This window comes from Brachyistius frenatus, unplaced genomic scaffold (assembly GCF_029030835.1).
Source record: "Brachyistius frenatus isolate BFR_SWC_R1_liver_20210118 unplaced genomic scaffold, ASM2903083v1 Contig_84, whole genome shotgun sequence".
NCBI lineage: Eukaryota > Metazoa > Chordata > Actinopteri > Embiotocidae > Brachyistius > Brachyistius frenatus.
Genome location: NW_027210683.1, coordinates 640,173 through 656,183, shown reverse-complemented (window position 1 = coordinate 656,183; position 16,011 = coordinate 640,173). Strand labels below are relative to the sequence as shown.

At 44.7% G+C, this 16,011-nt stretch overlaps 1 protein-coding gene across 2 annotated transcripts; it reads right to left on the bottom strand.

Annotated features, from left to right (window-relative positions):
- Positions 1 to 6,255: 6,255 nt before the first annotated feature.
- On the bottom strand, positions 6,256 to 8,189 carry LOC138627378 (uncharacterized protein C11orf87 homolog). 2 transcript variants are annotated; one of them, XM_069709655.1, is made up of 2 exons: positions 7,702 to 8,189; positions 6,256 to 7,059 (listed from the first exon to the last, which is right to left on the bottom strand). In XM_069709655.1, exon 2 carries the CDS (start codon positions 6,958 to 6,960, stop codon positions 6,553 to 6,555), a length of 408 nt encoding a protein of 135 aa, XP_069565756.1. In that variant the 5' UTR covers positions 6,961 to 7,059; positions 7,702 to 8,189; the 3' UTR covers positions 6,256 to 6,552. The 2 variants fall into 2 exon arrangements, with proteins under 2 accessions (XP_069565756.1, XP_069565757.1); XM_069709656.1 differs by lacking the exon at positions 7,702 to 8,189 and adding an exon at positions 7,196 to 7,330.
- Positions 8,190 to 16,011: the final 7,822 nt, after the last annotated feature.

Sequence of the window (16,011 nt, the reverse complement as noted above, 5' to 3'; positions counted from 1 at the left end):
AACTCTGAACTGTGTGCTTAAAATTTCTCCGACAAATCAAAGTCATTTATTTCAGTTTCAGCAACTTCTACAGTCAAATTCACCATTTTTCCAACCAACTTTTCCTCTTTTTTTCAATCTTTATAGTTTTAAATATATATTTTTTTGACAATTCAACAAAATAAAATAAATAGTAAACAGGAAACAGAATTTCTCTCCAGCTGAAATATTAGTACTTGGAATAGAGTGAAGACACAAAGATGGAGAAAAGAAAAGAAATGCATGAATCACCAATCATTTATTTTAGAAAAATGAAAACATTCAAAATCAAATTGAAGAATATAATTTTAATGTTTCGTTTAGACCAAACACGAAGCAAATTTTTGTGCGTACGGACGCTCAAGTTAAATATTTTCAACTCGTGCGGACACGAATTTGCAACTTTTCCCGGCGCAAATTCACAGACATTCGTGTCTTTGGGAATAATTGGCTTCAGGTTTGGCCCGATGACGCCATAACGGGAACATTTAAGGCCCCTTAAATGCTACAATGAGAGAATACTTTGAATACCAAATCTACAATTAAATGGTATTCATTTATTATTACTTGTCAGAATTCACTGTTCGATTCAACACGTGAAAACACAGAAACGTAACTTTCTTCCTGAGAAAAATGTAAACTGGCCTTTGAACAGGATTTGGTGTTGCAAACCCTTCATGCTGTAAACTGAGGTGAGCAATCCCACAGAAACCTAATTCAGCTGTCAGAAAAATGATGCAGTGTCCCAAAACTGGATTACTTACACAGGACATAAAGCCATGCAGCCATAAATCTGCAGCAGGCGTCGGGACATCATCAGGAATCTCCACCGCTGCAACGTTCAGAGGACGGCGTCAACAGCTTATTGGTTGTTCGGTCTCGTACTCGCTGCCCGCCGTCCCTCAGGACCGAGACCGAAGCAGTGAACACGTGATCAATCAATACACGTCATGACGAGACGGCCGGGGGAGCTGTTGGAAGACACTCTGACTGTCTGCACTAAGTTGCATCAATAATAATGGGTCTAGAAAAGAAGCTTGTTTGTTATTGGTTCTGTGGAGGTTCCTGCTTGAGGTTCTGGTGCCTGCTTGAGGTTCTGGTTTCTGCCTGAGGTTCTGGTTGCTGCTTGAGGTTCTGGTTCTGGTTCCTGCCTGAGGTTCTGGTTTCTGCCTGAGGTTCTGGTTCCTGTTTGAGGTTCTGGTTCTGGTTCCTGCCTGAGGTTCTGGTTTCTGCCTGAGGTTATGGTTCCTGCTTGAGGTTCTGGTTCTGGTTCCTGCCTGAGGTTCTGGTTCCTGCCTGAGGTTCTGGTTCCTGCCTGAGGTTACGGTTTCTGCCTGAGGTTACGGTTCCTGCCTGAGGTTATGGTTCCTGCCTGAGGTTACGGTTTCTGCCTGAGGTTATGGTTCCTGCCTGAGGTTACGGTTTCTGCCTGAGGTTACGGTTCCTGCCTGAGGTTCTGGTTCCTGACTGAGGTTCTGGTTTCTGCCTGAGGTTACGGTTCCTGCCTGAGGTTATGGTTCCTGCCTGAGGTTACGGTTTCTGCCTAAGGTTACGGTTCCTGCCTGAGGTTCTGGTTCCTGACTGAGGTTCTGGTTTCTGCCTGAGGTTCTGGTTTCTGCCTGAGGTTATGGTTCCTGCTTGAGGTTCTGGTTCTGGTTCCTGCCTGAGGTTCTGGTTCCTGCCTGAGGTTCTGGTTCCTGCCTGAGGTTACGGTTCCTGCCTGAGGTTATGGTTCCTGCCTGAGGTTACGGTTTCTGCCTGAGGTTACGGTTCCTGCCTGAGGTTCTGGTTCCTGACTGAGGTTCTGGTTCCTGCCTGAGGTTATGGTTCCTGCCTGAGGTTACGGTTTCTGCCTGAGGTTACGGTTCCTGCCTGAGGTTCTGGTTCCTGACTGAGGTTCTGGTTCCTGCCTGAGGTTCTGGTCCTGTTGTAACCTCGCAGTCACTACTTGAACTCGCGGTAACGAAGCATATAAAGAGACGCTGTTCGGTGACCAACCGTCGCCTCGGACCGTGACACCGTCTCCTCCCGACAGCGACCGACACTCGTCACCGCTCCGAGTCGAGATACGAAGCCCCGAACTAGTCCGCTAACGCAGCTTGCAGGAATAATCGGAGCGCCGTAAAGTCGAGGACGCAGACTTATCAAGATGAGGAAGCTGTAACCGAATGCAGGTCGATTCATCCGCTCACCTTCAGAAATACTTGAACTCTCGTGGGTTCCCACGTCACGATAAACAATGCAAATTGTTTTCCGATCAATGATGCCGTGGACTGCTTCATCTTCAGCCGTGCTGCTTCTGTTAATGTGCAGCCGTTTGGAGTCTGATGCTCCGCAGCAGGCAGGTTGGCTGGAAGCAGCGGTGGTGGTTTTATATTCGGTGCAAACACAAACCCATTCTGTGCTTTGGTTGCCAGAACATGGAGGAACAAACTGAATGTTGTTTGCGCTGCTTGGAGGAGGCCCGGGTGTGTGATTCTCCGGTTAGACATCTACCTTCCTGCTCCTGTTATCATCATTTAAAGGCCATATCCACTTTGGGCATCTTTTCATTGCCCACAAAAGCTTGCTGCATATTTTACAATAATGCTGAGCATTTCCAAGTGAAGAGGAAGGAGTCTGTTCGTGCAACTGAAGCCCAGTTCACACCAAAGATTTGTTATGAGACAAATCTTTGCAGGAAAATTTGCAGCAGATGGAAGTAGCTTGTCTGAGCTGGACGTGTCGCTGTGACTCAGCTCGTCGTAGAGAGCTGTTTAATGTGAGGCATGAAAGTTCATGTTTTTTTCTGATTATTAGAGGAGACACCAACTCTTTTAAACGGTGGAACTACTTCCGTGTTGTGTCTGAAAACGCAGGAGAAATTCACAAAATAGGTGAAATCTGCTTTCTCAAATTCACGGAATAAATTAGCAAAAGCTCCCGACCTTCTGTTTTTTTTTGTTTTCGAGGTGACTCACTGTCACGATCCTCATTCATGCTCCAAGACGTTAACAATTATAACCAGATCCCAAAAATCCTGAAGGGCCAACAGTTAAATAAATAAAAGTAAAACTTTTCTTTTACTGCACTGTCTTGTCAAAACCAGGGGTTCAAATTCTCACAAAATCACAGCACCAGCAAATTTTCCCATTAAATTATATGGTCCTACTTAAATATCCACATTACACACAACCATAATCATGCTATAATAAACAGCCTCAGAGGAGCTCATCCACTCGCTGTCCAACGAAGACCTCCTTCCATAGTCTGCAGCACTGAGGAGCAGAACTCCTGAGACAACAACACCCTGAAAGCTGGCCTCATTAATTCTAAATGAGGCTACACACAATAACTAGGCTATTCCCAGAGCAAACTTAAATTACTAAACTGTCTGTCCTTTTATAAAGCTGCCCTATATGTGTGGCAATAGATAACACCAGTCTCTGTCACTGAGTTCTTGTCACTGACCTCCAGTCATTCCTAGCCATTGACAGCCAACCAATCCCAGCGACTGATCTCTGACCTCCATCTAATCCTAACCATTGACCTCTTTGACCTCCAGACTACATTCAATCCCATCTACTGACGTTCCATCATGTGTTAGTCATTGACCACCATCCATTCCCAGCCACTATCCTTAATTGATTTCTTGCCCTTGACCTCCATTCATACCTGATCCCCTGACCTCAGCTGATTAATATCCACTGAACTCTACCCATAGCTCCCAACCTCTGACTCCCTGATCTGATCTATTCCCAACTACTGACTGCTGACACCTCGTTCAGGCACTGACCTCCATCCATTCTGAACCATTGTCTTCCATTAATTTCCACCCACTGATCACCATCTATTCCTAGCTACTGATCTTAACTGATTCCTAGCCACTAAACTGCATCTTCAACTATACCTGACCGCTTACCTCCTACTATTTCTTCTGTCCATTCCTAGCTCTTGACCTCCATCCATTCCCCGCCACTGACCTCCATTTCCTTTCAAGCCACTGATTTTAGCCCTCTATTAATTCCTAACCACTGGCCTTTATCCAGTCATAAGTACTGACTAGCAATCTTCTTTCCATTTCAACCCACTGACTTCCATCTGTTCCTTGCCACCGACCTGTCACTTCCATGCTACTGACCGTCATCATTCGTCATCCATTCCTAGCCACTCACCTCCAATAAACCTCCGTTCCAACCTACTGACCTCCTTCCATTTTTAGCCACTGACCTTTATTTATCCTTAACCATAGTACTCCATCAATTCCTAACCACTGACCGTTATCCATTCCTAGCCACTGACTTCTGTCCATTGATGCATTCATTCTTAGCCATTTTCAGCAACCCGCCACCACTAATCTACTCGTATACTTAACCACCGACTCCTACTGATTGCTAGCCATTGACCTTCGTTCTCCAACTCTTCCTATTTCCAGCTACTGACCTCCTTTTATCTGTGGGGACTGACCACCACTGACACTCTTTGCATCAGACATCCATTGACCTCCATTACTCCCAACCACTTACCTTCTTCCATCCCTAGCGTCTGAGTGCCGTTGACCTCCGTTCAGTTTTGGCCACAGACTTTTCATTGACCCGCCTCCATTCCCCACTCCCGACCTCCATCCATCCCTGTCTTCTGAGTGGCATTGAACACCATCTTTCCCAACCACTTACCTCCACCCACTCCTAAACACCGACCTCGAACCTTTGATCCGTCTCTACCCGCCAATATCCAGCCGGTCACCGCTGACCTCCATCCATCGTCGGTCACATCCATCATTTGCCGGTGGCGGGCGGCCGGGTTCATCCCTCATCTCACCTCGCTGCCAGGAAGTGCCTCCACGCAAATACATCCCCAAAGACGGAAAAGCCTGAATCTTTATTACATGAAATCATTTTAATTATCATTCGTTTTTATGTATTTAACTATTATTTTGAATGCTGAAAACTCGTAGGACGTTCTGGTTCTTAATCTTTTAAATTGTTCTGAGTGAAACACGTGTTTTAAATGGAGAGTGCATCATTCACCTTTCATTGACTTGTTTCCATTTTCCCAGCGAAGATAAATGCTTTCGTTCTGCTGCACTTATGCCAATGAGATGAGATAGAAAGGCGGTCTGTCAGTGCATCTTCCACGGCTGGCGTCTCGCCAGAGATTGCTTCATATTCCCGGGGCCATTTTTTTTTATTTCCACTGGACACAATTAGGAACATGGTGTCCTGGTACCTGGCCAACAAACCGACTCACTTCCGCTGACCTCCGATGAGACGCGATGGTTTTTTTCAGGGAGATGTTGACTTTACAAGCGCTACGTCTACGGATAACCTTCATGTCAGTAAATCACATAAAGATTGCCGACCTACTGTTGGGAGGTCATTAGTTCTTGTCCAGAGGCTCGGATGATGTCATCAAATGTCACTTGTGTTGGGTTAATATTGATCTTTGTTTTTTTACAGCACACAGCGTAGAAGCTCACGTAGCAAGGACACGACACATTCAAAAGGATCAACATAAAGTATTTATGTATTACATATTTATTTATAAACTTTTTGAATATTACATGTTTTCCTTTGATAAGGCAGATTATATGAACTCCAGAAAGATGACGTTACCGCAAAACATTCCAGCTCTCATAATGGCATAACATTTACAGTGAATTCATTTAGTAGATGACACAGAATTTCTATTAGGCCCACTATGATACAATATGAAGGATCAAAGTTTAAAAAGAAAAAATAGACCGGCTTCATCTGAAAGCCTCCGTCGGAAGAGTTCTCAATTTATTACATGTCAGAGAATATATTATAAATACTACTCAAAAAGGAAAGTACTGTTTATAGCACTAAAACTTACTATCTGACACTTTAAGGAACAAAATCTTATGTGCATAACTACAGCAAAAAAGTCTTGCATCTCTTCAGGCTGACTAGAGCTACCTACAGATGTCTCTCAGACGTTGGAGGACAGGACTGTATGCAAATATGCTAAGTCACTTAATTCAAGGAAAAAATACTACGCAAACAAATAAGCTGTTTTTCTAGAGCCTATATGCAGCTTTCACTGCCTAACAGCACCACAACATCCACAGTCTAACTACATACTGGTCTGTGTCAGAGGACATGCCAAGGAAGACCAGACAGACTTTACGGTCTTCTGTTGTGTCTCCAACTCTCAATAATTCAACAGGACCGCGTCACATCCCGGGAGGGTTTACAGTTTAAACATCTCTGAGGTTCAAACCTGGTTTTTAGGATGAGGAAGAGGAAGAGGAAGAGGTCCAAATGTCAAAGCAGGCAAATACTTTACACAGTCCCATAAAGGAGGAGGCTAAATACAGTGTTAGGGAGGTGTGTGTCCACAGCTAGTCTGTGTGTCTCTGGACCGGTGGCGCCTCGAGGCCGAGTATTCTGCATCCCCTACTGGTTCTACTGGTTCTACTGGTTCTACTGGTTCTACGTGGACTACAAGCAGCAGAGATGGGTGTGGGAGTTATTTGTGCCTTATTGCTTTCCCTGTTTATTCCACAGTCTCTGTCCCGGAAGTAGCGCTGAGTTAACAGTCCAGCGGAACCGTCTCGTGCTGCGCCTCTTTGTCCTCCACCTCCACCGCCGGGCACGAGGGCTTCTCCTCACATCGCACCGGCCGCACGATGACGCACGGCCTCGCGGGTTCCCCGCTCCCACCGGCGCGCGCGGGGCTGCGACTGTCGCGCTCGTATTCGTCCTGCGCGCGCTGGATCTTCCGGTTCCGAAGCTTCCTCTTGTGGAAGTGGAACGTTGCCAGGGAAACGACGACGATCCCCACGAGCACGACCACCAGCACGAGGAGCGCGAGGGTGGAGGAGAACGGCGGAAGGAGGCTGAGCTGCTCCGCGCAGGTCCCGTTGTTGGCCTGGAAGCCCCCGTGACAGCGGTGCAGCGGCACCGACAGTCCCGAGGCCTCCGCGGTTCTGGCTGTCATCCGGTCCACCTGTCCCCGGCCACTCGTGTCTCTCTGACCCTGGTACCCTGTGTGCTCTCCGGGCTCAGCACGGCGACACCGGCCCGCTCATGTGGTTACCTGCACCGGAGAGAAAACACATGAGACCCACCGGGACAGAACCGTCAGGAACCCGCCCACCGACCCTCATCAGCTGGTCCGGGCTACATCCATAAAAAACACCCAATCCTGAACAATTAACACGAGAGGTGCGCACCATTTCATCCTGAGTCACAGTGGCAGATAAAACACGTCAACCCTGGACAAAAGAATACGTCCTGACCCGTTAGGAGACCCGTTAGGAGACCCGTTAGGAGAACCGTTAGGAGAACCGTTAGGAGACCCGTTAGGAGACCCGTTAGGAGAACCGTTAGGAGAACCGTTAGGAGAACCGTTAGGAGAACCGTTAGGAGACCCGTTAGGAGAACCGTTAGGAGAACCGTTAGGAGACCCGTTAGGAGACCCGTTAGGAGACCCGTTAGGAGAACCGTTAGGAGACCCGTTAGGAGAACCGGGTTGATGGTGTGAAGTCGGAACAATGCATCATCTACCGTCATGTGCAGGCCTGCGGGATGGAGCCTCACAAACCTCCTTCACGCAACAGCGTTTTAGGACCAGAATGAAGCTTTACGCAGAGGATCATGTCTGCAGGCATCACTTCCACACATCAACCCTGGAGATTAACACGAAGAGAGGAAGAGGAGGAAGAGGAGGAATTCTTACCTGATGAAACGGTCGGTGCGGGGAGACGGTGCGTGAGCGGAGAGCTGAGGGGGAGATGTGGAAATGGGAGAACTGGATGGCGGTGACGCATTTCATACACCGTGATGCTGATGCTGAGCTCCGATCAGTCAGGACGCTTCTGTTGCCGCAATCCCGCCTTCCCTCTGAAACCCTACAGGCGGCGGGGGGATGTCTCCGTGGGCATCAAAGTGGGGTTTATTTAAAAAAATAAATTGGGATTAGATTGGAGCTGGTTTTCCCTGAAGAGTGTCCCCTCCTCCGGTCCTCCGGTCCTCCGGTCCTCCGGTCCTCCGCTGCTCCACTCAGCATCAGAATGAAGAGCTGCAGCTGCATTAAAGGTCCCGTCTGCCAGTCAGCTGGCACGGCTGTTTTTCTTCTTCTTCTTCTTCAGATGGAGTCCAACACTGGAGTGCCCACGTGTCCCTCTAATGACCACATTCATAAATGACGCGTATTAGTTCATACTCGAATCCGATAATGAGCAAAAAACAGGAAAATGAGTTGCAGCATTGAACCCTGATCGGTCACCGGTATTCATGAGGGTGTGGTCAGTCAGATGCTGCAAACCTGCATCATTTGAAGCATTTAAACCTCATTATGGAGACTGGAAATGAATTAATTTAAGGCTTCTTTTTTTTTTTACCAAAATAGTAGAAAAGATTTGAAACCATAACATTTGTACTGTAGGTTAAGAGGCATTATGGGATATGAGCTTGGTAAACATCAGTTGTCACAGACATGGAGCTGAATATGGCTTAAATTTGTAATTAAATCACAGCTGTCATTCAGCAAATACCCTGAAAATCAACATCTGTCAGGGGACTAAAGGTTATAAAGGCCCAACTTTCAAAATAATTCACACAGGTTTCATTTAGGCTAAAAAAAATGTTGTTAATTTCAAGTCATTTATCGACATATCAGACAGTTACAGCCACTAAATCCCAATTTCTTAACACTTTAATGAACAGAACTTGGATTTTAGTGTTAAACCCAAATATCCTGAGCAGGCAGTTGTTTCTTTTCTCCATTAATCTGAAAACGTGTAATCCTCACAGGTTTACGGGCGTGAATTAAACTACAGGATTAAAGAAATGCTCCATAGACGAGGCTTTAAAATAATGGTCGAGTGCATCGTACTGTATTTGTCACAGTCGAGCGATTCTCGGATGATATTTGTAACACCCACAAATACTTTATAAAAAAAAGAAAAAGCTCCTCCCCGACTGGAAGAACATTGCAGGCAGCGCGTCTCCAAATATAGAAGAGTGGGTGAAGGAGACCAGCAAGGAGACGCTTCTATTCAGGGCCACACCTTGACCTACTGAGGCTTTAAAGCAGGGGTGGGCAATTCTTTTTTCCATGGGGCCACATGAGAAACAGAAAATATTGTGGAGGCCCACAATATTTGTGAAAAAACTTCAAAATAAAAGCACTGCAGCTTTAGTCCATGCAAGAGGTAAAATGAGAAAATATGTTTATTTTGTAATTTCCAATCAACCTCACACGGGCCAGTCAGAATCAACCAAAGGGCCACATGTGGCCCGCGGGCCACACAATGCCCAGGTCTGCTTTAAAGGATCGTAAAAATATACTGAATGACACAAATACGACATTTCCAGCAAAAAGTAGCCTAAATATACCTTTTGTTTTATGACTCGTACCAAAGTTTCATGGTGTCGTACGGCTGATCTACCAAGTTATGTCTCAGTTGATGTTATATAGTTATATAGGGTGAAAAGAGTGTCGATATTTAATAGATCCTGCAAAACCATGAATCACGTTCAATACCAGCTTGTTTTTACGCCTGATATCAACTTTTCTTTAGGAATGTTAGCTTCCTACAATACTTAAAACACTCTATTAAACCTGCATTACGTGGCAGGAAGTACATGCAGTATTTATTCTGCAGCACGATACTGCAGATTCTGAACAATCAGAGCATCAACAGGAAGTAACCGGTCTCGCCGTCCTCTTCCTCTGATGGGGAACTGGGGAGTCTTCTGTCCCTGAAGTCCAGCACCAGCTCGTATTCAGAGTTTCAGCTTCGGCTGGTTCGGCCCACGACGCTCCGCAATCATTTTTCAGTGTGTTCCTTTCGAGCTGTTCTGGATTTATGTTTCAAACAAAATGGTTTTTTTCTTCCGTGTAACAGATATTTTTCTTTATTAGTTATTATGAAGACATTTTCTTTTGTCTTTTAAATCTATTTTTTTCCCAACTTTTGAGGATTTATTTCTCTGTTGTGGCTCGTCTAATACTTTAGATATAAAATAGCTATTTACAACAATTAACATGTTTTGAAACTCTGCTTGGAGTCTCAAACCATCAGCTCAGAGCTGCCGGGTCATTTTAGAGAATGATGGTGTTTGATGCCATTAAAAATCAGGGAGCCTTGTATCCAAAAACTATGACTTGTTTCTCAAAATCTTTATTATCTCGGGTATCTCCACATGCAAAAGATGTTCCGCTATATACTGCAGTTCTGATGAATAAAACAAAGTCAGAGATGAGAGGTATCAACAAATAAAAACAAGGAGGAACATTTAACGTGTACTTTTTTGTATTGGCACCACAGAGATTCTCACGGTAATTTCCCAGTCCTCGCTCCCGGACATGCTCCATCACCGGCGGGCTGCATGAAAAATGAATGGCCTGGGAGGGAGTGAGGGTCCCGGAAGATGAACTCACTGTAGATGAGTGCATACTGAAAGATTCATGCAGCTCTTCATACACAGTTTAAAGTATGGGATATGTTCGAGGGCTGTTAAACGGGGAGTGATTAAAGCACTTATTTTAATATTCATAGAGTCTGTCTGGGTCAGACTGACCCGTACTAAAGAGGGAAACCCCGGGGATGGAGTCCTCCTCACATCAATCAGTGTCCTCCAGTCGCATCCAAGGCGAAATTATACCTGCTCCCTTGTAGGTGGTGTGAAACATTTGACGCTGTGGCCTCCTCCTGGCTGCCTCCCCGAATCTCCGGCCAACAACCCGGCGTCTTTTAGTCCCGACGAGATGAATGGTACAAATGGAAATAATGGAGCACGCGCTCAGACAGCCTCCCCGCTCGGCTGTCATGGCGTCGTCCACACAGGAAGCGGTTGGTGTGAAGAATGAGACGAGAGCCGGAGAGAGAGAGGTTTAAACCTTGTCCAATTTCACACCTCTGCACACGGCGTGCTGTCTGGCCGGCACCGAACAGCAGTCGGTTTTAACGGTGTTTTTCTTTTTTCTTCGCTGCCTGCTGAGGCTGCAAATGAAGCTGATGAGAGAACGAACTACAGCGGAGACGCTGTGGGACGTAAAAACCCGGTCGATGGGCCGGGACGGTCTGTTGTGCTGAGGTGAAGAGCAGAGTTCATTCTCTCTGTTGTGTTTGTTAGAGTAAAAATATTCATTTGTGCAGATTTAAAACAGCGGCCATTTTATGAGTCCAGCAGTTAAAGAGCAAAGTTGGCATTCGTTCGGATGTTTGTAAATCTGATATTAACTCTGTTTTTGGTCTCCACCACTTATTGAGGGAAATATCGGTCGCTTGCAGCTAAACGTTCCCAGCTGGTATCTGTCTTTCTCTGTCTGCTGTGGGTCCGAGAAACCTTTTTTGTAATTCCTCTGTGACGGTGATAGCAATAATATTCCAACATGAGGTGTTAGCTCATGTTTTCTGGTTTGTCCGTATGTCTGTCCATCCCGTTCTCGTGAACTCGATATCTCAAGAACGCTTTGAGGGAATTCTATCAAATATGGCTCAAATGTTCACTTGGACTCAAGAATGAACTGATTAGATTTTCTGGGTTAAAGGTCAAAGGTCACTCATGACTCGTGTCTCTCCCATCTGTCTGTCAGACTCCTGTGAAAGCAATATCTCAAAAACATCTGCAGAGAATTTCTTCAAGTTTGGCACAAACGTTAAGTCGGACTCAAGTATGAAAGCAATACTCTTTTGAGGGTAAGAGGTCAAAGGTCAAGGTCAGTGTGACCTCCCATCCCTCCCATCTATCTGGCCGATTCTCCTCAACGCATGATCTCAGAAAAGCCTTTAGACAATTTCTTCAAATTTGGCACAAACATTCACTTGGACTCCAAGTTGAAGTGACAAACATGGAAGGAAACTACAACTTCAATGGTTTAAAGTTAGAAAAACATCACAACAATGTAAAACCGAGGTTGGTGGAAGCAGAACGAGTGAATTAAAACAGTGAAATTGAGGCTTGTAAAATGAAAACAATGACCTGAAAGATAAGCACTCTGCACAGCTGTTTCATTCTCAGTTGGTTTCACACTATCAGTGACAATATTCACATTTCACATTTGGTTGATTTGTAATACAGCAATGTTGATTACAGCAGTTTGAAATGTTTTTATGGATCACTACGTGTTTTTTGTAATCAATCACAGTTTTACATTTTTTCTTTTTATAATATCGGATGAAAATGAGACCTCAAGCGAGCAGGAAGTGGAAAACATCACGATTGTCCTGAACAAGGATAAAACAAAGGAGCTTATCCTGAAATTCAGGAAACAACAGCAAACATGTCATTCGTAATGTTTCAAATAATATGTGTAGACATTGCAAGTATCTATTTATTTATTGAGGTGATTCAGGTTTTTAATTGCTCTTATTCTTCTTTTATTTTCTATAACCTGACTGAGTGGAGCATCGGTGTGTATGTGTGTTTTATCTTTGCAAATGGCAGCCGTCTTTTTAATCCCCGAATCCTTGAAAACTCTAAACGCCGGCTGAAGCTGCGGTTTTCTCTTCCTCCTCGACACTGTACCTCATTTAGACGCCTATTATTGAGACACATTATTCTGCAGCTTGTGTTAATCAGGATTACCAACTGTAATGAGAAAGGTTCATGAGTCTGAATACTAAACATGTATCGATGCCGTCCGGTCCGTATGTGTGTGTGTGTGTGTGTGTGTGTGTGTGCGTGCGTGCGTGCGTGTGTGTGTGTGTGTGTGTGTGTGTGTGTGTGTGTGTGTGTGTGTGTGTGTGACGTTATACGTCTTCATATGCAGGAGCGGATATCTTTAAAGCTGCAGGCCATCTCTGAGCAGGAGCCGTCCTCTTGATATTCCCTCCACGCACACACAACTGCTTTCACTGCAAGTCTCTGTCAGCAGAATTTCTAATGAACTGCACAAAAGCCAGTTTACCATGCATGCACCCATGCGTGCGCACACACACACACACACACACACACACACACACACACACACACACGCACACACGCACACACGCACACGCGAACTTTGCTTTTGTGCACAACCCAAATGGCTCCGGGAAAGAATGAATGAGGCTCTTGTGCATGTAGAGACGAAATGTCTTCCATAAAATGATTTTTCTTTTTTCATAATGAGTGTGTGACAAAGTGTGTACATCTATTATATGAGGGTTCGACGTTTTTTCATTCCACAGGAAGACTTGCGACCTCCCTGGTTTGTTACGAGTCGAGCCAGGAGACGTGGGGACAGAGTGAAGGTTATAACATGCAACAAAGGTCCTCACCAGCCTCAGGAGACTGAATATATACATATTATTTAAGATCTGTCTGAAACTGACACAACATGATGACAACCTGCACAATCTGTAGTGAAGCACAATGCCAGCTTTTTGTCTGAAGGAGGAATCTCCTCACAGCCGCTACGGAGAGGTTTCATGATGACTAACACCTTTTCAAGACACATATGGGCATGTGAGAATTGTTTTAATATAGAACTGACAATATGTGAACCTATGTTTTTCTGCATAGCCCAACAGTTGTTGACCGTCAACCATCCAGCTTGCAGTTTCCCTCCATGTCTGTCCAGATTGATATAATACATCTGGTGAACAAGGAATCCTTGTGTTCACATTAGGCTGATTGACAGCAGACGATGCTTCAAATCTGGATGTTGCTGCAAAGAAGCTCCAGATTCTAGAAGGTGGATGCTTCACGCGCAGCTTCAACACATCTGACCTTTGACCTTTCGGATGTAAAATGCTGTCACCTAACATTTGTGAGAGTTTTCCATAATGAGGGTATGATCTGTGGAGTATTGGTCACAATACTCCTTTGACCTTCGGCCACCAAAATCCACTCAGATCATCTTTGAGTCCAAGAGAACGTTTTGTGGCAAGTTAGAAGGAATTCTATCGAGGTGTTCCTGGAAAACTCCTTCATGAGAACTGGACGTACGGACGGACGAATGAACAACCTGAGAACGTAACACCTCCGGCTGTTCTTCGATGATGTCACACTACAAGTTCATACGTTCATATTTGGGCCCGACACTGGGAATTTGTTGGCTACGGCTTCATTTGTAAAAGTAGTGCTGAATTTATGTCGTCTGATTGAGGCAAGAAGAAAAACATTCTCACTACAAAATCCCCAAAACGTTTTATAATGCTTTTAAAACACCAACTCAAAGAAGAATAGCATTTGGGAATATTTAAAAAAAAATGTTACTAAAGCCATTTTAATGTATTAATGAAGAATAAAATCATTACCAGAACATTAGTTCATGTTTTTCCTCAGAGCAGATTTCTAACGGGCACATCTCGGCCCTCCTTCCTCTGATGACCAGCTTTTCTCTTCACCTTTCGTTCTGTAAACACTTCTGATTTCGTTACATAACGCACTCCAGCAGCTTGCCGGAGGCTCAGTCAGGTGAAAGGAAGGGAAACTCATTTTTTAACGAGATATAACAGCTCGAAATGTGAGCGACCCAGCAGCAGGCCATTAAAAACCAGTGGGCGGGTTCCTGTATGTGGTAGAAACCTTCTCTAAACATCCTCCCTGCTCGGCCTGCTCACCGCCGTCGTTACATCAACCCGTTCTCCGGCTGCTGGATGCTACATCATCGGCGGTTCACCTTTCCCACCCACCTCCGGGCACCGCGAGCAGCATCATCACAACCATCATGAGAATAACCCACACCTTTCTCACAAGTGTTCACACCCACAGCTGATGAACAATGCTGTTACTAAGCAACCGGCCCTGTCTGAGTGGGTTTTTTGCATGTTCTCTGCGTGTCTGCGTGGGATCCCTCCCGGCGCTCCGCTTTCCTCCCACGACTCCACAGACACGAGTGAACCCTTTAAAAACACTCCTACGTGCTGGCTGAGTGTTTCGGAGGTGGTCCGATGGAGTCGTGTCGCTCGGGATGAAACCTGCGACCGCTTTATGACGACCGCCGGTAAAGAAAGGACTCAAAGCTCTCGTGTAAAAGGTCACCTCCACGTTTAATTATCTGTATGTTGGAGGTGAGACTTTCTAAATTGAGTCGTGTTAACGGGTCCTGGAGGCTGAGGTGTTCATTATTCTTTACAATAATTAAATATTATCAGAATTAATCTCTGACATCAGACAGCCTGATTCCTTTGTCATTTTTTTTACCTGCCTCACTTTTAATGAGCTGCTTTTCCTCTGATTAATTTGGCCTTTCAGTGATATTCTTCCCTCTGATTGGTCTCAGTCTCAACGTGTCTCTTAATGTGCATGAAATCTTGTGGCACTTTTCTATATTTCTGCATTAATACAACCAAAAACATCATGTATCTAATAATTATGTCATCAAAATATAATGACGTTTCAGGTCATATTTATATTAAAAAAACTCTAAAAACATGACATTAATGTCTGTTTGTCGTTCAAATGAGCACATGAACATTGAAGATGTCGTTTCTTCCTGTGTGTCACAGGTGGAGAAAGTTTTCAGATCCTTCTACTTCCCTAAAAGGACGAACAACACTGTAAAAATACTTCACTAGAAGTAAAAATCCTGCATTGAAAAGGTTATTTATCAAGTTTAATCAGTAAAAGCATATTAAAAGTCAGTAAAATGTCTCGTTATCATGCATAAATGTAAAAACATCTTGTTATTCATCTACTGATTATTTTCTTGATTGGTCTTGAAATAATGAGAAATACTTCCCACAATGTCGTGAATAAAGACAGAAGTGTAACCCAATAAAAAATATCTTTTTTTTACATTTTTTTTATAGAAGCTGGAAGGTGTCACGGAGCGAGAGAAATGTATTTTAGTGCTCAAAATATTAAAAAGCATAAATCTCTCATTGTTCTGTTTCCATCCATCTTCCCGCTCCGTGTTCCTCATGCATGTCTCCAACTACTCACATCGTGCATCGCACTAACAGACGTGATGTGTTGAGATGAGACAGGAGGAGGTTTTCTGACTGAACGTCTGCACTCGTCCCTGCAGACCGAAGTAGAGGACGGACAAATAAACGGAACGACTGTCTCCGTCCTCTGACCGTCTGTCCTGTCTACTCTTTTAATTGTC

Excerpts from the sequence above, each read along its gene's own strand:
- LOC138627378 (XM_069709655.1), bottom strand. The coding sequence starts at position 6,960 with ATGACAGCCAGAACCGCGGAGGCCTCGGGACTGTCGGTGCCGCTGCAC.